The following is a 21,184-nucleotide window of genomic DNA, read 5'->3' on the forward strand; positions in this document are numbered from 1 at the left end:
AAAAAAAAAACCACCCCCTTCCCCGATTAAAAACCAAAAAAAAAAAAAAAAAAAAAAAAAAAAAGTTAACTAATTGCACAAAAGACAGAACCTCGCACCAGAACTTGAATTCCGGAAGCCGACGAACGAAAGGACGGAACTCATCAGAAGCTCGGGTCGGCAGCGAAGGCCCATCGCCATCTAAGAGCTGCTGCATCTCGGGATCCACCTGGGGCGACAGGAAGGCAATGAACAGGTTGAGAACGTAGATGCCTAGGCCGTAAGAAACAATGTAGAATCCCTCAAGAACAACGACTCGGATGAGGTAGATGAGCGCCACCACGCCAAAGGAGAGCCATCGCCGGAGCACAAACGGTGTCGCCTTGTCGAGGTAGTACTGGTATCGCTGGGAGACGGCGGTGGTCCAGGACGAGATGAAGGGAATCCCGCCGGAGCTGTAGGAGCGACTATCATCGCTAGTTAAGCCTGTAACTCCGGCAGAGGAAGCAGAAGAAGAATCCATCATAGCTCCGGCGAGTACTCTTTCTTCCCCCGACACCTTCGTCCGGTTTTATAAAAGACAGGCGTTACAATTGGCCCATCTTTCTTCAAATTAGAACAAATATCAGAGAAAGTTGCTTTTAATTATATTTTATATTTAAATTTCTAATATAAATATTTTTTATAATATAATGATACATAATTTAATATACGCCATATATATATATATAATTAGTAAGTTATTTTATTATTCATAACAGTAAAACTTTCTCCTTCTAAAATTTTCATTTACGTAAATAATAAGTTATAAATTAAATGAATAAATATTAATTTATCTTAAATTTAAATTTACATTTATAATTCAATCTTTTTTTTCTTTACAAAAAAAATTATTTATATGGCCTTATAAGAAAAAAATCTAACTCTTTAACACTAAATCATCAAAGTGAGAAATTTACATACATAATACATCATTTTATTTATACTTTAATTTAAAAAAATCACAAAAAAACAGAGCATTTAAATAATGCCCAAAAACCAACCAATTCCATTCGAGCTCGCGAGCTAGTTAACTCCCCTGTTGTCAATACTGTAAGTCAGCACAAGCTCCATCTCCCAATCATACAAACAAATAAAGCTCGAGTTAAACATGACTCGAACTCAATTCAGCTACTAGTCTACACCCCTGTTCTCATCTGCCACAATGGCTACCATAAAGTATAAATGCTCTATCAAATCATTAAATTCCCACAAACTCTATACAAAGAGATGACTCATTTAACATTACATGGCACACATTCCTACTTTGGAAGAGAATCCAAACCATCTTGCACTTAAGAGAATAGAAGGAAAACTCAGTTCCTTGACTATGCATAAGGATCATCTGAATCCTCACTTCCTGAGGACCCATCTTCTTGATGAACAAGATGATGTTCGTCTCCATTATCGACCTTATTTCTCTTCTCCTTCCTCTTGAGCTTCTTCTTCTGACGCTTTGCTCGCTTCTTCGCCGTTCTATCCTCCGCCGCCTTCAACCTTTCTTCCCTCCTCATATTAAACTCGGCCAACTCCTTCCTCCTCTCGTAGTCGGCATCCATTCTCATCAATCGATCCTGTTCCTTTCTCCGCATTTGCCGATACTGTAGCATTTGTTACAGAAGAGAGAAACATGGTGTTAGAACAGATCATTTGTAAGAGTTGAAATTTAATTATAGTTTGGGGCAATTACATAAATGTCACTCAAATATTAGCTATTTGTAACCACAAAATGCCTTTATTTGTAACAATATCACTCAAATCTCAAAGAACACAACAAAATGCCTCCTGTATTTCACAATTTCATTAAATTCAATGGTTCGAGCATAGCGCATGCAAAAACACAAAAAATTGTAGAGGCATTTGCATACATGCCGCCCGATTCTTGTGTATTTACATATCTAATACCAATACTTCTTTAATATACGCCATATATATATATATAATTAGTAAGTTATTTTATTATTCATAACAGTAAAACTTTCTCCTTCTAAAATTTTCATTTACGTAAATAATAAGTTATAAATTAAATGAATAAATATTAATTTATCTTAAATTTAAATTTACATTTATAATTCAATCTTTTTTTTCTTTACAAAAAAAATTATTTATATGGCCTTATAAGAAAAAAATCTAACTCTTTAACACTAAATCATCAAAGTGAGAAATTTACATACATAATACATCATTTTATTTATACTTTAATTTAAAAAAATCACAAAAAAACAGAGCATTTAAATAATGCCCAAAAACCAACCAATTCCATTCGAGCTCGCGAGCTAGTTAACTCCCCTGTTGTCAATACTGTAAGTCAGCACAAGCTCCATCTCCCAATCATACAAACAAATAAAGCTCGAGTTAAACATGACTCGAACTCAACTCAGCTAGACTAGTCTACACCCCAGTTCTCATCTGCCACAATGGCTACCATAAAGTATAAATGCTCTATCAAATCATTAAATTCCCACAAACTCTATACAAAGAGATGACTCATTTAACATTACATGGCACACATTCCTACTTTGGAAGAGAATCCAAACCATCTTGCAATTAAGAGAATAGAAGGAAAACTCAGTTCCTTGACTATGCATAAGGATCATCTGAATCCTCACTTCCTGAGGACCCATCTTCTTGATGAACAAGATGATGTTCGTCTCCATTATCGACCTTATTTCTCTTCTCCTTCCTCTTGAGCTTCTTCTTCTGACGCTTTGCTCGCTTCTTCGCCGTTCTATCCTCCGCCGCCTTCAACCTTTCTTCCCTCCTCATATTAAACTCGGCCAACTCCTTCCTCCTCTCGTAGTCGGCATCCATTCTCATCAATCGATCCTGTTCCTTTCTCCGCATTTGCCGATACTGTAGCATTTGTTACAGAAGAGAGAAACATGGTGTTAGAACAGATCATTTGTAAGAGTTGAATTTTAATTATAGTTTGGGGCAATTACATAAATGTCACTCAAATATTATCTATTTATAAAACTAACCACCAACTGCCTTTATTTGTAACAATATCATCAAATCTCAAAGAACACAACAAAATGCCTCCTGTATTTCACAATTTCATTAACTTAAATGGTTCAAGCATAGAACATGCAAAAACACAAAAATTGAGAAGGCATTTGCATACATGCTGCCCCATTCTTGTGTATTTACATATCTAATACCAATACTTCAATTTTTATATACATAACACTAAAATACAATGTATTTGCATATCTACCCCCAATACTTCAATTGTTGCAAGCATGAAATCTTATCCATGCATAAAAATATGTATTTCACATTTTAAAAGTTAACATAGTGATATCTTTTATGTAATATGAAATATTTGGGCAGAATAAATGTAAAAAAGTAAAGTTTGTGTTAGATATATAAATATATAGAAATTGGGTGGTATATATGCAAATGCCACATATTTTATTTATTTTCTTATAAATATGAAAAGGCAATTTCACATAAAATTTTCATCATCCATTACATTCAAGTTTAAAATTCTTGGTAAATAGCTTATCTTTAAGCATGGCTTTAGGATAGCATAATCATCTCTATAAATGGATTTTCACCCCTCTTTCTCTATGAAGTCATCTTCTTCATTATCCATGAGATTTTGAAGATCTTCTTTCACTATTTTAAATTTTTAAAAGTGAAATATAAATTTTCATACATAGTTAAGATAGGATATATGTAAAAATTGAAGTTTAGATGTTAGATATGTAAATAAATAAGTATTGAGAGGTATAAATATATATACTATTGATTCATATAAGATTATGAGTAAAATTTCATCTAATTCAATTTAGCCTATCTATAAATTACAAAAAAAATATATTTGAAGTAAATGTTAATACTTAACTATAAAATAATACTAAAAATTTTGGAATATTTTAATTTATTTTGGTCACAGATGCATGATGTTAGTTCTAATATTTATATGAACACATTTAACCATATAAGAATGTCTAATCAAATTTAATCTACTCTAAGTTTAGTTCATTTATTTTTTAAACTAATTTACCTTAATTAATTGGATTCTTATAGTTCGCGGTATCATTTCGTCTCGTAAATTTGTTGTTACTCATCTCAAATTACGTGCCATCGGCTTTGCATATAGGCAAATATCGTGTATTGCAATCATGTTGGTACCCTTGCTATATGTGCCAATTGTGATATTTTTTATAGTCCAAACGTGTTTGCGTAGTTTGTTTTATGGATCTCTTGCCAGCATCAACATAACTAATCTAAAAAAATAAAAAGTAAAACTTAGGGCCCTATTTATCAATATTATTTCATGTTACATTGGGTTGTATAGTTTTATAATGTGTAGTGTTGTCGAGTGAATAGGTGTTTGGAACAATTGTCGTCAAGTTTGCATTTTTTTAAAATTGATGGACTTCCTTGGAAAAAATAATGCAACAGTAATGTGAATTTTCTTAAATTACTTTAAAAAAAAATGATTTTAGGATGTGAAAAGTGGAGGGGTTATGTTAGGTAGTCGACAGCCAGCGTAAACTTATCGAAAAAAATCATGACATGAACCATTTTGATCTTTGTTAAGTGCTAGGGCGTCCTCTGGAAGCGACACGTTGTATAACCTGAATACAGTGAAAAGTGTGCAAGGGTCGGGTGTAGGGTCAAATAAGCAAGGGTTCCCACATTACGAACGGATTCGGGTAAAGAAGTTAGTCCATAAAATTAATGAAACTAATATTAGGATAGGATCTTGGAATTTAGATACTCTTAATGAAAAATTAATATAATTAGTTGATATTATGATTCATAGAAAATTAATATCTTGTATTCAAAAAACTGAATGGATTTGAGAAAAGGCTAAGGACATCGATTACTTAGGTTTTAAACTTTGGTATTCTAGTAAGAGTCGCACTAGAAATGATGTAGGTTTAATTATAGATAAGAGTTTGAAAGATAATGTTGTAAAAATTAATAGAGTTGGAGATAGAATTATAGCCCTTGAGATTATTATTGATATTAAGATTTTTTTAAATATTATAAGTGTTTATGCTCCTCAAGTAGGTTTAGATATAGGGTCTAAAGATAAATTCTGGAATGACTTAGAAGATTTAATACAAATGATACCTCTTAAAGAAATAATTTTTATTGGAGGAGATTTAAATGGACATGTCGGTAGTGTGATAGAAGATTTTAGAAATATTTATGGTGGCTATGATTTTGGAGTGACTAATGAAGAAAGTAGAGCTATTTTAGATTTTGTTTTAGCGCATAATTTTGTTACTGGTAATACTTTATCCAAAAAAAAGGGATGAGCATCTTATTACTTATAAGAATGGATCCAATAAAACACAAATTGATTATTTTCTTATGAAAAGAAGAGATCGTCGAGATTGTAAAGATTGTATGATCATTCCAAGTGAGGATTCTAAGAATTTAAGTACTCTACATCGTTTATTAGTTCTTAATTTTAAAATGAAGAGTTGTAAAATAAAGAATACTATGACTCATCATTGTAGAATTAGATGGGAGAACCTAAAAGACACAAATAAAATTATTTTTATGAATAAAATTCAAGATTTCAAAATTTAGGATGTTCATGATGATGTAAATGCTATGTGAGATAAAGTAACAAACATCATTAAACAAGTAGCAAAAGATGTACTTAGAGAATCAAAAGAAAAAAAAATTTTAAATAAAAATAGTTGGTGGTGGAATAATAATGTGCAAGAAAAGATAAAATATAAAAAGTTATGTTATAAAAATTGGTTTAAATGTAAAAGTTCAGAGAACTAGGAAAAATATCAAACGGCCCGCAGGGAGTCTAAAAGAACAATATGTGATGCTAAAAATTCTCCTTTTAATGGTCTTTATAATAGATTAGATACTATGAATGGTGAAAAATATATGTATAAACTAGCCAAACAAAGAGAAAAGAAAAGTAAATATTTCACTCAAGTGTATTAAAGATGAAAATCAAAAAGTGTTTTTCTTACAAAAAGATATTCAACATGAGTGAATGAGTTATTTTGATAAATTATTTAATGAAGTTTTTGAAAATATGATCGACCTTAGTGATCTTAATATCGTTAATAATAATAAAGTGTTTCATTTTTACCATCGCATTAGTAAAAAAAAAAGTTGATGAGGCTTTAAAGAAAACCAAGGGTGGAAAGTCTATAGGACCTGATGATATCCCAATTGAAGTATGAAAATGTTTAGGAGATTTGGGAGTTTTTTGGCTTACTAAACTGTTTAATATTATTTTAAAAACTAAAGCAAAATGTTTGGGGAGTGAAGGAAGAGTATTTTGGTCCCCATTTTTTAGAATAAAAGGGATGCACAAGAGTGTGCAAATTATAGAGGAATTAAGTTGATGTGTCATACTTTAAAGCTTTGGGAGAAGGTAATTGAACATAGGTTAAGACGTATTACAAAGGTTTCTCATAATCAATTTGGATTTATGTCAGGCAGATCTACTATGGAAGCTACACATTTATTGAGAAGTTTGATGGAGAAGTTCAGAGATAATAAGCAGAATCTTCATTTGATTTTTATTGATTTAGAAAAAGCTTATGATAAGGTTCCAAGAAATATCCTTTGGAGAATTCTTGAGAGAAAAGGTGTTGATATGACTTATATTCAAGTCATTAAAGATATGTATACTAAAGTTGTTACTTGTGTTCCAACTAAAGGAGGATTGACCAAATATTTTCCTATTTCTATTGATTACATCAGGGATCTGCTTTAAGCCCATATATTTTTTGCTTTAGTTATGGATGGTCTTACTGGACATTTATAGGAGGATGTACCCTGGTGTATCTTTTTTGCTGATGATATCCTTCTTATGGATAAGACGAGAGAAAAAGCCCAAGAAAAACTTTAATTATGGAGGTCTACTAATTATGGAGGTCTACATTGGTCTACATTGGAGTCTAAAAAACTTCATTTGAGTGGAACTAAAACCGAATACATGGAATGTAATTTTAGTAGTGGTAGCTATAGTGACAGAAGTGTAACTTTGGGTGATCAAATTATTAAAGGATGTGAACGATTAGATATTTCGGGTCGTTTTTCAAAGCGATGATGAGATAGATGGGGATATTAATAGTAGAATTCAAGTTAGTTGGTTGAAGTGAAGGAATGCTTCAGGCCTTTTGTGTGATAGAAAAGTACCGCTTAGACTGAAAGGAAAATTTTTAAGACTGTTGTGAGACATGCAATGCTTTATGGCGTTGAATGTTGGCCTTTAAAAGAGAATCATAATACTAAGTTAAGTGTTGTTGAGATGAGAATGATTAGGTGGATTAGTGGCTTTACACTTAGAGACAACATGTCAAATGAATATATCCGTGATAGGGTTGGTGTAGCTCTTGTGACAGACAAAATTAGAAAAAGTCGTCTTAGATGGCTTGGTCACATTAAACGTCGACCATCTGATGATCTGATTAGGAGAGTAGAGGTTTTAGATTCGACTTATGTTTAGAAAGGCAGAGGTAGACCTAGGAAGACTTGGGCTTATTGTATAAAAAATGATCTTAATTTATTAAAACTAAATGAAAATATGACACTAAATAGGACGCAATGGAGAAAAAGGATTCATGTAGCTGACCCCACGTAGTGGGATTAAAGCATTGTTGTTGTTGTTGTTGTACAAAAATAAATATGATTATTGATTAACAGATTCTAGCAATTACATATATTTTTCAGCATATTGTGTATCAAATAATTAATTATCAAACATTTATAAATTAGATAAACTAGATTACTAATTAAATAATTGTAAGGCAATTACATGGCAATGATATGATTTTTTATGAAAAAAAAAAGTTCATAAAGTCCATCCATTTAAAGAGCACATAGGATTATAGAGTTAGTTCCATCTGTAAAATGTAAAAAATTCTTGGATTTGATAGAAAATTAGAATTTTTGGTGTTAGTAAGGCTTCAATTGAGAAACTAGGATTTCAACCTGAGTCTTGTGAAATACATGCAAAACCTAATTCTTCTTTAGGGACTTCAAAGATGACCCCTTCACCCTCTATAATTCTGAATCCTATTAAAGAAAGGGGGTTATTGCACTCATACAAGTGAAGAGAGTGAGAGAATTAATCTAACACTTAGAGCAGTGCTTTACGATTGGTTGGTTGCCTAATAATGTGTGCAATTAAGAAGAGAGAAATGGTTTGGATGGATAACATGGCAAAAAATGAAGGGAGACAAATTTTTCAATTGTATTGGCAGAGGAATAACTCTTTTCCATCATTTGTAAGAAAATAAGAATCAAATCATATCTATCCAAAATTACAACAATTTAAGAATCTTCATCTTAAAAAATTTAAATTATGGAAAGTTATATTGAAAATAGGAATTTTATTTTATTTTGTCCATGAAATGTAATAAGATTTAAGATAAGGGGGATGATTTCATATGGTTAGTTTAGATTATTTCCTTGACTCCCTCAACCTAATTCTATATCCTCCTCCATCCTTGGGATCATCCCTCTCTGTTTCTCCCACACATTTAAATTAATAATAGTAGTTTTACAATTTAGTTCCTTCTTAATTACATTTACAATTATACCATTCCAAGGTTAATACGCGAAGCACGACACAACACATCCTTCATATGCACATTTTAGTCGTGGGATGCACTATCTCCATTCATATCATAGACTTGATAGCCCGCTTTTGCATTTGCGCTTGAGTAATTGAATAGTATTCTCGAACTAGGCCAGAGGCAAGTCTTTCTTGACCAAATACAGGGCATCTTCTATGTTCAAATGAAGACGTATAAACTTCTTGATCCCACAAATTAAGTTGTAAGTCCAGTTTTAGATATCTTCTCTACCACATGAAGTTAATAACTAACCCTCTTAATCCGCTAAGATCAAGTTTTAAATCAAAGTGTGGTCTTCTTCTCCACCACAGGAGGAAATACCTTTTCATACTCTCCACTGGCTTTAAGAGTCTAAGACATGTGTCCATCATAGAGTCTAGGAATTGTACTCTCGTATACAAAATTCTCTTGGATTAATTAACTTATACTTCTTAACAAGGATCCTCAAACCATCACATAACTAAGCAAACAAGAGCTTCGATGGCCCAAAATAATTTTTAACCATGAGATCTTGATTGGATACATCCATTGCCTAGGGACATAATAGCATTCTTACCTCTAAAGTTTATAATGTACCTTTTGGATGAAGTAACACATGGATTTCTATAAGAATTCTTTAATTAGGTCGGGTCACCAACCTTCTTAATTAAGATTGAGCTACAATAATCATAAAAGATGAATCCATAAGATTTTGATCAGGTTTCTCTTCCCAACCTCATTCATCCCTATATCAGGGTAGAAGCCACCACATGGCCTTATAAGTCTAGTCTGGATATCACCACCAAGTATGTGGAGATATAAGTCCCCTTTTCACATCCGTTTTTATGCCTTTGAGCCAATCTTAGTTCCTAGGATCTCTCCAAACCTTCATCATCTATAGTGCTCCATAAGGTACATTCTAATTTTGACCCAACCATAAATACACCAATCCTACCCAAATCTAAAAGTAAATGTCATCTTAATCAAAAGTGTTATCGGTAACGCCCAAGAAGTAATTACCCTTAAGAGCTTTCTCTTTAGGAAACCTCGACGCTCTAGAATTAATATAAACCATATTTTGAGTCACATTCATTGCAAGGAAAATTTTATGTATGTCTTCCATGATGCCCATGGGCCTAAAGTTGCATTGATTAGCTAAGGTCGATCCTATTATAGCATAGTAGGAATTTTTTGAATTCCACAAAATAAGAACCCAAAAAAAGGTTGCATTGAAAAACATAAAATCAGTCCAGACAAAACCCATTTAATTTTTTTTTTTTAAATGCAACCTTTTAACAAGTTTTCAACTCTCATTTGCACAATGGATCACATTTGGGTTAATTGGATTGTGTTGGCACAAAAAAATATGTATAAACTAGGTTCAAATCAATTAGGACTGTGTCAAGTCTGATTTGAGTTAGAGCTATGACCCGTAAAACATTAGGTTAGGTTTTAGTCAAGCAATTTTGGTTAGGGTCAAATTCAGGTATGGCTCAATTCTGACGCATTAACTTAAATATACACCACTAATCCCATTACTATCAAAAAGGTTTGCCTAGTTCAGGTAGGTCGACCGCGAACAAGAATGGTTGTTCAACCTTAGTAGAAAACATGGTAAAAAAAGTGTAGTGTGAATTAAAATGGAAGGTAAGATATGTGTTCAAAATCTATGGGGCATTCAATAAATAGACAATATATCATAAACCTAACCTTCACAACTTAATTACTCAAATAGATCTTCCATATGCTTAGCCATCCATGCTCCTTGAGAATTCAAGCTATAATCAATAATTCATATAACCTACACAATCCATCTGGCAGGTTACTCATGTCACAAACTCATCTAAATCATTTCAAACTCACTAAATTTTCGCTTGAATTCTAACAAACCTGTTTGGGAAATACTCGATTCAATATAATATTAGTAAATGCCCCAATTTCATGGATATTTTGTATGCTATATTAATCATCACCATGTAGGCTATATTAATCATCACCTAATAACTTACAGAAATATAATGACACCAACATGTATTCTACACGCTCTGCCGCCCCACTATTTGAGCACTCAAACTCCATAACTATAGTGCTGAAGCGACGTCCACAAGCATTCAACAATTGAACAAGCTAGATAGTCAACTTGATTGGTTAATAATGTCAATTTATACTTGTGTTTGTCTAAATCCATTCAAAGTCACTCGATTCCGCTCAGATTCATACACCAACAGAAGCATTACTCACTTCGACATTCTATCAGACAATCTATCTATTTTGTTTGATATTTGCTCGGCCTTAAACTAGGTTAGCACCCAAAATCTATAGGTCAGCTTACATTCTTAATCAAGCAACCATTCACCCCGACCAATCCCAAATCAGTCGATCAAGCATGATCCATGTCAACTAAACTCGAATCCATATAACCTTCTCTTTTGTAATGTCGAGTAAACTATGCTAGTAACATACAAAAAAATAATGAGCGCATAAGCTCACAATAACACGAAACGGTGTAATAAAAAAGCTAAGCTCTTCGACAAACATATCAGGGAAGGATAGACTATTGAGGCAAAGTCCATAATTTACATGGTGAACCTTACAACCACTTCTTGTAATATAAAAACTCTAGTGTAAACTTGTGGTATGAAAAAACAATTTTTGAAGAACAATAGACCTGAATAATGAGTAGTATACGATAAACTAACGATATTTGCAAGCAAATGCAATATTAACAATCTAATGTGGTGGCAAGACACCTAAAATTTTGGAAAAAACAAGCTATAGACTCTTGTAAAAACCATACTTTCAGTGGCGAAGCTTGCAAGCACAATTTGCCAAATATCAAGGCAATAATAAGTTTTAGGCTGCCTTCCTAAACAATGGTTTGAAGGAAAATTATCTCAGTCTAAGTTCAAAACAATTGTCTTCTCATAATCACCTCAAGCTCCAATACCAAGCAGGGCTCGTTCAACGTTAGAAACATAGATTTTTTATGAGTTTTGCCCCAAACTACATTATCAAGCATATATAGAACCAGTCTGGTTAACACCAAGGTCATGAAATTCTATTAGACACGACCTGACAGACAGAATAATAAGAGAAAAGTTCAAAAAAAATCATTCATTTTTAAAATTTATTCCCTAAAAATTGGCAAAAACCCTCAAAATGCAAGATTGAACATCCCAATGTTAAAAACGGAGGAGAATATGATCACTTGAACTTGTGGGAAGAAAAAACACCTAAAAAAAATCCTTTAAGTTGTACGAAATTTTCCATCTGAATAATATAAGGTAAGATAAAGCATTAATTAGAATAATTATCACCAATATTAGTTTGCAGACTCAACCAATTATTGTGTGAACCAACTACAGCCTAATAGATGCAAGTGGGAACTGTCTTCACCAAAAGGATTAAGCAAACTTTTTCAACTATAACAGGTAGGGCAAGAATCTAGAAAAAGATTGTGAATTGCCGCAATCTAGTTAAAGAAAATCACAGCATCATGAATTTCCCTGAAGAAAATACCTTAGAAGTGTGGGAGCCAAATATTGTTGTTGGATGTTGTTCTACTAAATTTTTCTATCCATCAGGCTTGAACGAGTTGTTCCCACAAAGTATACGGTATATAACTTCATTTCAGATTATATATAAAAGTGATAGAATGGTTATGATCCTCAAGTTTTATCAGACGTTTTGAAAATCAATTAAAAATAAGTAATGGATTGCTGCCCCATATGTTTGGCATGGACAGAATATCAATAATGGCAACTTAGACGAACAGGTTTAATTCTAGTAAGATAAATCATTAGAGGATTTATGGTGTGAATCAAAAAGAGGATAAAAACGTGGCGACACAGATTATACTTGATTTCATAGTGGCCATAGTCCTGCATAAATAAGTATAAAATTTTAGAAGATAATTTTAACTTTGCTTTTGCAAAAGGAGAAATTTCATGTGCTCCCAACCAATCGTCTACCTATTCCGCATTTGCTTCTCCGTCATAAAAAGTTAGCCCTAACATTGCATCAATCTTACATAAAGTTTGGTGTCATGTTGAACATTACATCCCCATCATCAAATGCCTCCCTCCCAAGTATCTCCATTCCTTTCAGGAATCATGGGAGCATTACTAAAACTTGAAATTGCAACTGCCCTCCTATTTTTGAGAAGTTAAAGTTATGAGGGTCATCTATATAGAAGATTGGTCACATACCTCTAACATTCAACCTTATTGTATCTATCCTGTATGGGTGGTATGTATCTAAAAAGTATAGATGTTTGGTAGCACCCTATTAACAGGATTTGTCTGTCGGATTTACTAAATCCAGCCAAACAAAAGAAAATACAAGTTCAATGGATTTATGAAATTTTGGATTTAAGGTCTGAATTTTGCCTTGTATTCATGTTAAATCCGGATCTAGTAAATCCAGCAAGGACTTGGATTTAACAAATCTGGATTTATTAAATCCTACTAACGTTAAAAATCCTTATTGCAGCCAAACACTCGTGTTACACAGGAATTGGGTGGTATATAAGCAAATGCCCCCAAAAAAAGTTTTTTATTCCCTTAACTCCCGATCGGAAGCAGTGTTAAATCAAAATATTACAAATTTTCGTAGTACCAACTGTTTTTTATAAATTGATTGTAACGATTAAAGGAATAGTATATGTTTAACCTTTGATACTTTGATCCAACTCGCATTCCAACAGCGCATTTGCCAAAGACTTGCACTAATATTTATTTGCAAATAAATCATACGGTTGCAGATGAATAAACAGTTATGCAAACATCAAACGAGCAAGAAAGGGATAGACCGAGAGAGGGAGAGACCTGATGGAAATCACCGGAGCCCGAACCAGCGGAGCTTCCAGAGGTATTGTTAACACGGACGGGTACGTTCTCAATGATTCGTCGAAGCTTCACTTCCAAATCCTCCTCCTCCTCTCTGAGCACACTTCCACCCCCCGCGCCTTTCCCGTACTCAACAATGGAACCGTCCACTGTTGCAGCCTTGGCAACTACAGCACCGACGGAATTTGGAATGGCGGCAACCAGCTGCATATCCGATACATGGCCGCCCGCCGTCCTTCGCTGCGCCGGACATCCCCCACAGAAACCCTAACACCTCCAAGTTTCAATATGTGTGTTTAACGACGACGAGTACGTGTTAAGACGAGTGGGCGAGCCCTAATTTGGTTCGATAAATGGCTAAACTAACTTGATTTGTCGTTAGATATTAGCTCAAAGTTGTAATGACTCCATCAATTAAATTAGCTTGTTCTAAAATGTGAATATATATATATATATATATATATAGACTCTAAAAATACTTTAGGAGTTTTATATATATATATATATAGAGTCTAAAACTACATTAGTAGATTACTATATCACTAAAAATGCTCAACCCTTCAAATAGGCCATGCTTCATGGTCAAACAATAACTATATGGATGTGGATTTGGACAAGATTAAGGATTTAGTGATTTGTGTCGTTGATTGTAATAGAAAGTGTGACTTGGGATGAAACAAATCTAGAAGAGATTTGGGTAAAGACTATAAAATTGTCATGAGATTTACGAGATTGGTGTGAGTCATATAGGAGGATTGGGAATAACAGAAGTTTGGGATATGATAGATCAGGCGGTAGTATGGTTGGATTTGGGTAAAGAGAGTGACGTGAGGCTTGGAGATGTCCAAATCTACTGAGGGAAGAGTTCAAAAAGATGATGTGGGAACCAATGTTGTGAAGATCAATAAGGATGATTAGTTTATTTCTAGAAAAAAGGAGTAATGGATTTGAAAGTACATATTATATTGACTATATTGCTAATAAAAAGCTTTATAATTGCCCAATATGCACCTTGGTTAAGAGTTTAGTAAAAGTGTTGTTATAAAGTAAGAAAGTTGTATTTAAATTGAATTCACATAATCATTTAATGAGATTAATCAATGAAATTTTAGTTGTGTGATAAATTTTTATTTGGGTAATTTGTATTTCCTAACTATATCAATATTTATGTGATACAAATTTAAATTTGAATTTATTTATAAATTTCATTGATGCTCTATGGGTAAGGAAATAGATGTCACAGAGTAAGAAAATAAACTTATAATATGCTATGGTGTTAAGTCATAGTAGTATGAAAAAATTAGGATAAAAAAGTTACAATAGAAAGAGGACATGAAGGCAAGTTTGGCAGAATGAAAACTACTTAGGCTTGATTCATTCAAAGAAAACATGCAAGGTGTTGAAATTTTAACATAGGTTGCTGCATTAAGAGGATTTAAGCATAACAACTTGTAGCCAATATAGATGTGCATTGATTAGATAAAACTCAATTAATTCAATGAAAACAATCTTATTTGATTAACTAAATTTGATTGTTAAAGTTTCAATTTCATATCAAGTATAATGTTTACTTCTCTAACATTTTTTTCAAGTAAACATAATGTATATTGGTTTATTAGAATATCAAATTAACAAAATTCACAAATTTTAAAAAATAAATGGCAAAATTATCTTTAATAAGATGATTATAAAATATATGACTATTAAATTAAGTCTATTTATCTTAACCCATCCCAGCACAACTTAATCAAATATATAGGTTTCATGCAAAAACGAATCAACGCTTCTATGCTTGACAGGTATAACTAGTAAAAGCGAAGTGAAAGAAAAATATAATTTAATGAGGGTGGTAACCAGGGGATTATGAAATTTTATTTCTAATTATTTACTTTTTAACATGACTTTAATATTTGCTTATGTTTCTTATTAATCATTCAAATTGTTGTTATTTATTTGCATTTATTTGTACCATAACTTTTCTATTACATACATAACTACTTGTTTAACTTTGCCTCCACTTAAGTAGAATATCGATGATTTTATTGTTAGCGATGGTTCATCTCTATCACTATGGTTATCATAGAGGTAAGCTAATTAAAATTTGGTTGTCAATAATAACATTCAATTGTCTTATTTATATATAATATTGTATAATTATGCCTTAGTATTTAAAGTTGTTAGGTATTTGCACCATATGTACTATCAATACTGTGTTAATTCTTATCATTTTGGTATACTATAGGGACATTCAATTTTGGCAAGAAATAAAAAGACAAAGGGTTTACAAAATAATAATTTAAGGGATTAAAAAAATCCTTTAATTGGTCATGTAACATGTAACATGCATGTGCCACTCATGAAAGCTATTAATCGAGAAAAATAAATGTAATAATCTTCTCACTTTTTTAGTTACAATTTGGAGCCCTGCAACTCTCTTCTTGACTTGTTACTTTCAAGTCATATGCATGTAATCAAGCACATGTTGGCTCTTTAGAAAAATAATGATTTAAGATCTTTTGAATTCCATGTTCATATGATGGGACGCAGGTAAGCAACATTTCTAAGTGTATCTTCCACAATTTAAATCCTTTGAAACTTCACAAACACTTTTCAATTTCTTGATGTTTTCTAGCATCTTCTATGCTTTTTAGCACCATGTCACCTTCTTAAATTAATAATTTATTAATCTTGTTATCTTGGTTGTGATTTTATCCTCCTAAACATTTAGCTTTTGGTTTCCTTAAACTAACACATACTAGGTTTCATTAATTAATTATTTTGCAACTAATCCAAAACTTTCTCAAGTAAAAATGAAGATGTGTCCCATAATACGACTATCAAGAAGTATATGTTGAAGGAAAAAATTTTTGAATTTAAATGCCAAGGAAAATAGAGTTTTGTTAATGATAGTTGGCAAGATTATTATATACACCTCTAAGCTTGACTTTCTTGGTTGTTAGAGATCTTCTTTTCTTCATAAAATTGATAATAACTTTGTGTTACTTCTATTTCATCTTTAGTTTGTGAATGAAGGATCGAAAAAGCTCTTAGGTTTATTATATAATTTAGATAGAAATTTAAAAAATCTTTTTTTGAGAAATGAAACCCATTATGAGTGATAATCATAAGTAAAAATTCAAACCTAGATATTATTGCTTGTAAAAATTCAATTGAATCAATATAGTAAGTTGTATAAGTGTCTGTTTACTTTTATCGAGATTATTCATGGGTATCCTCCGGGATGTAATTAGTCAGAGGGATGCATTTCTGCAGGAGACTCCTGACTCCAGAACACAATTGTTCTTTTTGGTTCTATGGTTATGGATGACTTATCCTGTAGGAGACTCCAGAACATAGTTGTTCTTTTTGGTTCTATGGTTATGGATGACTTATGTAGAAATTCTCTTCGTGAATGTCATGTTTCGAGATACTTTGATTCGATTCTATTCGGACACATATATAAGTCTTTCGTTTGTTTCTTTTTATTTATTTGCCTATATTTTATCGTGTGTTTCGAGATACTTTGATTCGATTCGATTCTGACGTATATTCTTAACGCATATATAAGTCTTTCGCTTGTTTCTTTTTATTTATTTGCCTATATTTTATCGTATAACTTTCCTTTCAATTCCCCTCCTTTTCAAATATTTTATATAATTCAGGAAGGAGATTTATTCGAATAAGAGAATTATAATATGACATATAAATAGACAAGCAGGCATGAAGCTGGCAACTCCGATTTGGATAAATAGAAATCTAATATTATTATATCAATTATATAAATCTTCCTCACTTCCTTATAAATTACATCAAAATCACATTGCTTTTTCCATAGTGTTGCTTTCTTAATCCATTTTTTTGGCTTAAGATGGACTATAATTTTTTTTTTAATGCATGGGAATGACGAGAACAAGATATGAGGTTCAATATTCATAACACATAAATAATTATTTTGCATCATTAGCTATACTATCAATCTTTCTATATGTAAAGTTTATTTTTATAAACTATTAATAAAAATATATTATTGAATTATCTATTGGTCTAAAGTTTGCTCTAATAACTAATAATTGCAGTAATAATATATGATTCTAAATTAATCGTATTAATTACTAATATATGATTGATTAAATAAAGTATTCATAATTAACTAATGTGTCCTCTTTTCTCAAACATTCACCATAAAACGAAGAAAAAAGGACCAGAAAGTTTATAATGCCATGCATGATAAATATTTTTATGAGTTTAGTACTAATCTATAAATTTTTAAAATATTCGATAATTTTAAACCTTAATCTTGTAAAAAGACCTTACAAAAATAAAACAAAATAAACTCTTAAGACAAATCGAGATGATTAGGTGACAGAGGGGGAAAAAAACATTACGTCCGGACACCGCATGTTCGGACGACAACGTGGATTATCACATCAGGCCACTATGCATGTTGTGTGGTGTGATTGACACCATCGTCTCATGTTCGGATGACAACGTGAATCATCACATCTCTGTGCATGTTGTATGGTCCAATTCGTAGCGTCGTCCTTATTCTCAATCATTTGCACTTGACATTTTCTGGAAAGGTAGAGTATAAAGAAAAACAAACTCCATTAACTCACTCAAACCTTAAATGGAAGCAGCAATAGACGTCTCTTTCCTTCACCTTTCAGCCCCCAACACGTAAAAGTCAGCTACAGTCACAACCAGGAGCTGAAAAGAAGACATAAACCAACTAAACAGTCGGCGGATTAGCTCTCTCTATTGGAATTTAGCTAATTTTTCTCTGTCTGATACCAATAATTGCTCATCAAACCCATTTTATATTAATTAGTTTGTAGTTAGGATGTAACACATGTAGCTAATGACTCGTTTGAAAAAGCTTTGCCGTTCAATGAAGTTTCTTTAAAAGTCGTGTCCGTCGAACGAATATTATCATCTGCAATCTAAAATAGTGATAACATATCAATCTCTCAAAATAATTTCGGAAGACGCTGCTTTATCAAATGAAAACAAGTTCACTCATTGACGTTCATTGCAACAAGACGGAACTTCATAATCTTCTCAAATGAAAGTTAAGCAAAGTATCACCGACTTAATCTATGATTGTTAGTTATTGATGGCTTGGAACATGACGTTAGGAACCGACCTCTTTCAAACTCTTAGACTTTTGTGGCTGGGAATAATTGATAGGGTTGGTATGTATGAGTTTACTTCTAAAGAATTTTGGTCCAATAAGGTGGCGTGAAGGATGTTACAAGTTGTTGACCAAGTCAAAGTTTAAGATTAATGGAAATGGACACTTTGTTTGTTTCCACATACATATTTTTTATGTGGTATATGGTGGTCATATAAATGATTAGAATTTTAATGCATGAATTATTTTTCTTATATTTATGGTTTTGTTGGTGAGAATGTAAGAGAGTTAGGAGGAGCATATGTATTTTCTTTTTATTTTTTTTATTTATTTTTTTTTTAATTAAGGTTGAGTGATCATATGCATGAGAGGCAACTGGGGTTTAAGATGGTTGTGCGAAAAGTGAGAGAGTGGCGAAAATTTTGGATATTGAAAATTAAGGGTTTGACGGGCTAAAAATGCAAAGAGGGCAATTATTTTGAGGTTTATAGTGTGATTTTAAGATTTAATGTGGAATGAAGAGGTTAAATGCCATATATACTGGATCAACTCGGGCAGGTCAACTTGGCAAATAGTGTAAGGTAGCTGACACATCACTGAGTAAGGTTGACGAGAGCGGATTACTCCGATGGCAGTAGAGTTTTTTGGATAATTTGGCTAATCGAGCCCGTGAGGCCTACTAGATGCGGGCTTTGGCCCACAAAAGCTGAATCTTGGTGTACAATTATATAGTTTAAGTAATCTATTAAATATACACTTATTTTACTATTTTACCATAAAAAAAGTGCAAATTATTTCTCAAATGGCCTCTGAGAATTATTTCATTCTATCGTATATAATAAAAATACTTCAATTATTAGAGCTTCTTACTTTTAAATTGCTCAAGGCTAAAATTTAGGGTATGTTTTGGGCAGGAGTGCGGTGGCGTACTGTAATTTTTTTTTTATTGCATTTTGATTGTATTCTCAGAAGGCTATACATAAAAGCTGCTTTATCTCATCATATCTGACTATCTGAGGTGGCTGCTAAAAAGTTACGGTATGCATTTTTCAAATAAAAGAAAAAAAAAATGTAAAGACTGCCGTAATTTTTTGAACGACATATTTTCTTTTAGCAGCTTCACATCCACTTTTTCAAACAACTGCAACTTCCCGAAATAGACCCTTAATTAAAATTATAACCTAAAATTGTAAGCTCGACGACAAGTTCTTGTGTCTATTGTAGCAAGTGACTATTTTGTGCATTCACTATCAATTTTTAATAGGATAATTGAGAAATTAACATACATACCACACAATTCTCAAGAATTGACATATCTAACACCTAAAAATTTGATATTTACATTGGTGACCCTTTGATGATATAAACCTATGTTTAAAAATGTGCGCTTGATTTTTAAAACGATAGCAAAGTGGTATTTTTATGTGGTGTTAAATATTCGAGTTTTATGAAAGTAAATATTAAAGTCTAAATATTATATATGTAAATACATAAAAATTGTGTGCTATGTATAAAAAAGCCCCTTCTCAATTTTCATTTTGAGTATGAGCCATACATAATTAACTTTAATATCAAAAGCATTTTAATTAATCACACGTTTTCAAAATAATTCTAAGAAAAAAATAATTAAATTATCTAAATTAAATATAAATCAAAATACCTTAATACTAATTTTCTCAAGGGTCAATTACATACAAACAACTTGAAACTAATTATTTACACATCAATCATCCTCTTTCATCCATTTTTCAAATTCTCACTCAAATGTCAAAATTGATGGTAAAACCTCAACTCGTGTTTTTCATTTTTATCAAATTTTGAATAGTTAGATGGTGCATATATAAATACATCGATTTGGTGGTTCAAAAAAATCACATGTATGATTGGTTTGTGGAACAAATTCTCATCATCTGGAACAAACCTTGAGGCACGAAACAGATTTTGAGATAATATTTTGAGCAAGAAATGTTCAAATATTGATAAAAAGTCATCCATAACATCGATTTCGGCAAACTTATAGTCAAACTGACAGGCTTGATAAAAAGACCGAATGATATTAAAACTACAAGTCAAATCAAACCCAGTTCAAGTCATTAAACCACGCTTGGAAGATTTGTCCAATACAAGTCAAATCAAGCCCAGTTCAAGTCATTAAACCACGCTTGGAAGATTTCCAAGCACATTTGGAAGACAAACAAATGTCGAATTTGGCTAGTTCATAATCAAATCGAGCATCTTGACAAGATGAATCCAACGAGCCTAAGATTGTTCGATTCTGATATCATTAACGCACTCAAATGTCTATTAAATGTCATCTTATTAAAGGAAGCTCTCTGGACAGTTCGATCAAAATAGTTCATATTTTTACATTAATTGCACCCATAACACTATAAATAGAGTTGAACCTCTCACATGAGGGGGAGCTTGAGGCTTGAGAGAGAAGTTAAGGCTTTGAGAATGAGCTGAAGTCCAGCACTATCTCTGCTATTATTAAGCGCAGCTAACATTCGTTGATCGTCGCCGACAGTTGTCGACAGCCACCTATCGCCATCGACCACAACCGATCACAGTCGATCGTCGTCGACCCTCGTCGGCCACTGCTAGCCGTCGTCCACACCCACCGATCA

At 32.4% G+C, this 21,184-nt stretch overlaps 2 protein-coding genes across 2 annotated transcripts in view; both read right to left on the reverse strand.

Annotated features, from left to right (window-relative positions):
• LOC110026227 (protein RER1A-like) overlaps positions 1 to 591 on the reverse strand; it is a 10,006-nt gene extending 9,415 nt beyond the window's left edge. The window contains exon 1 of the mRNA XM_020727093.1: positions 99 to 591. Within this exon, the coding sequence (XP_020582752.1) occupies positions 99 to 505 (407 nt within the window). The 5' untranslated portion in view covers positions 506 to 591. The remainder of the gene's footprint in view (positions 1 to 98) is intronic.
• Positions 592 to 1,012: 421 nt separating this feature from the next.
• Positions 1,013 to 13,650, reverse strand: LOC110026225 (PRKR-interacting protein 1; the record flags this gene model as incomplete). Its single annotated transcript, XM_020727092.1, is given in 3 exon segments — positions 1,013 to 1,557; positions 2,705 to 2,871; positions 13,406 to 13,650. Coding segments are annotated over 3 exon segments (623 nt in total), but the record flags the coding sequence as incomplete, so codon positions are not given.
• Between the last annotated feature and the right edge of the window lie 7,534 nt (positions 13,651 to 21,184).

This window comes from Phalaenopsis equestris, unplaced genomic scaffold (genome assembly GCF_001263595.1).
Source record: "Phalaenopsis equestris unplaced genomic scaffold, ASM126359v1 Scaffold000359, whole genome shotgun sequence".
NCBI classification, from domain to species: Eukaryota; Viridiplantae; Streptophyta; class Magnoliopsida; order Asparagales; family Orchidaceae; genus Phalaenopsis; species Phalaenopsis equestris.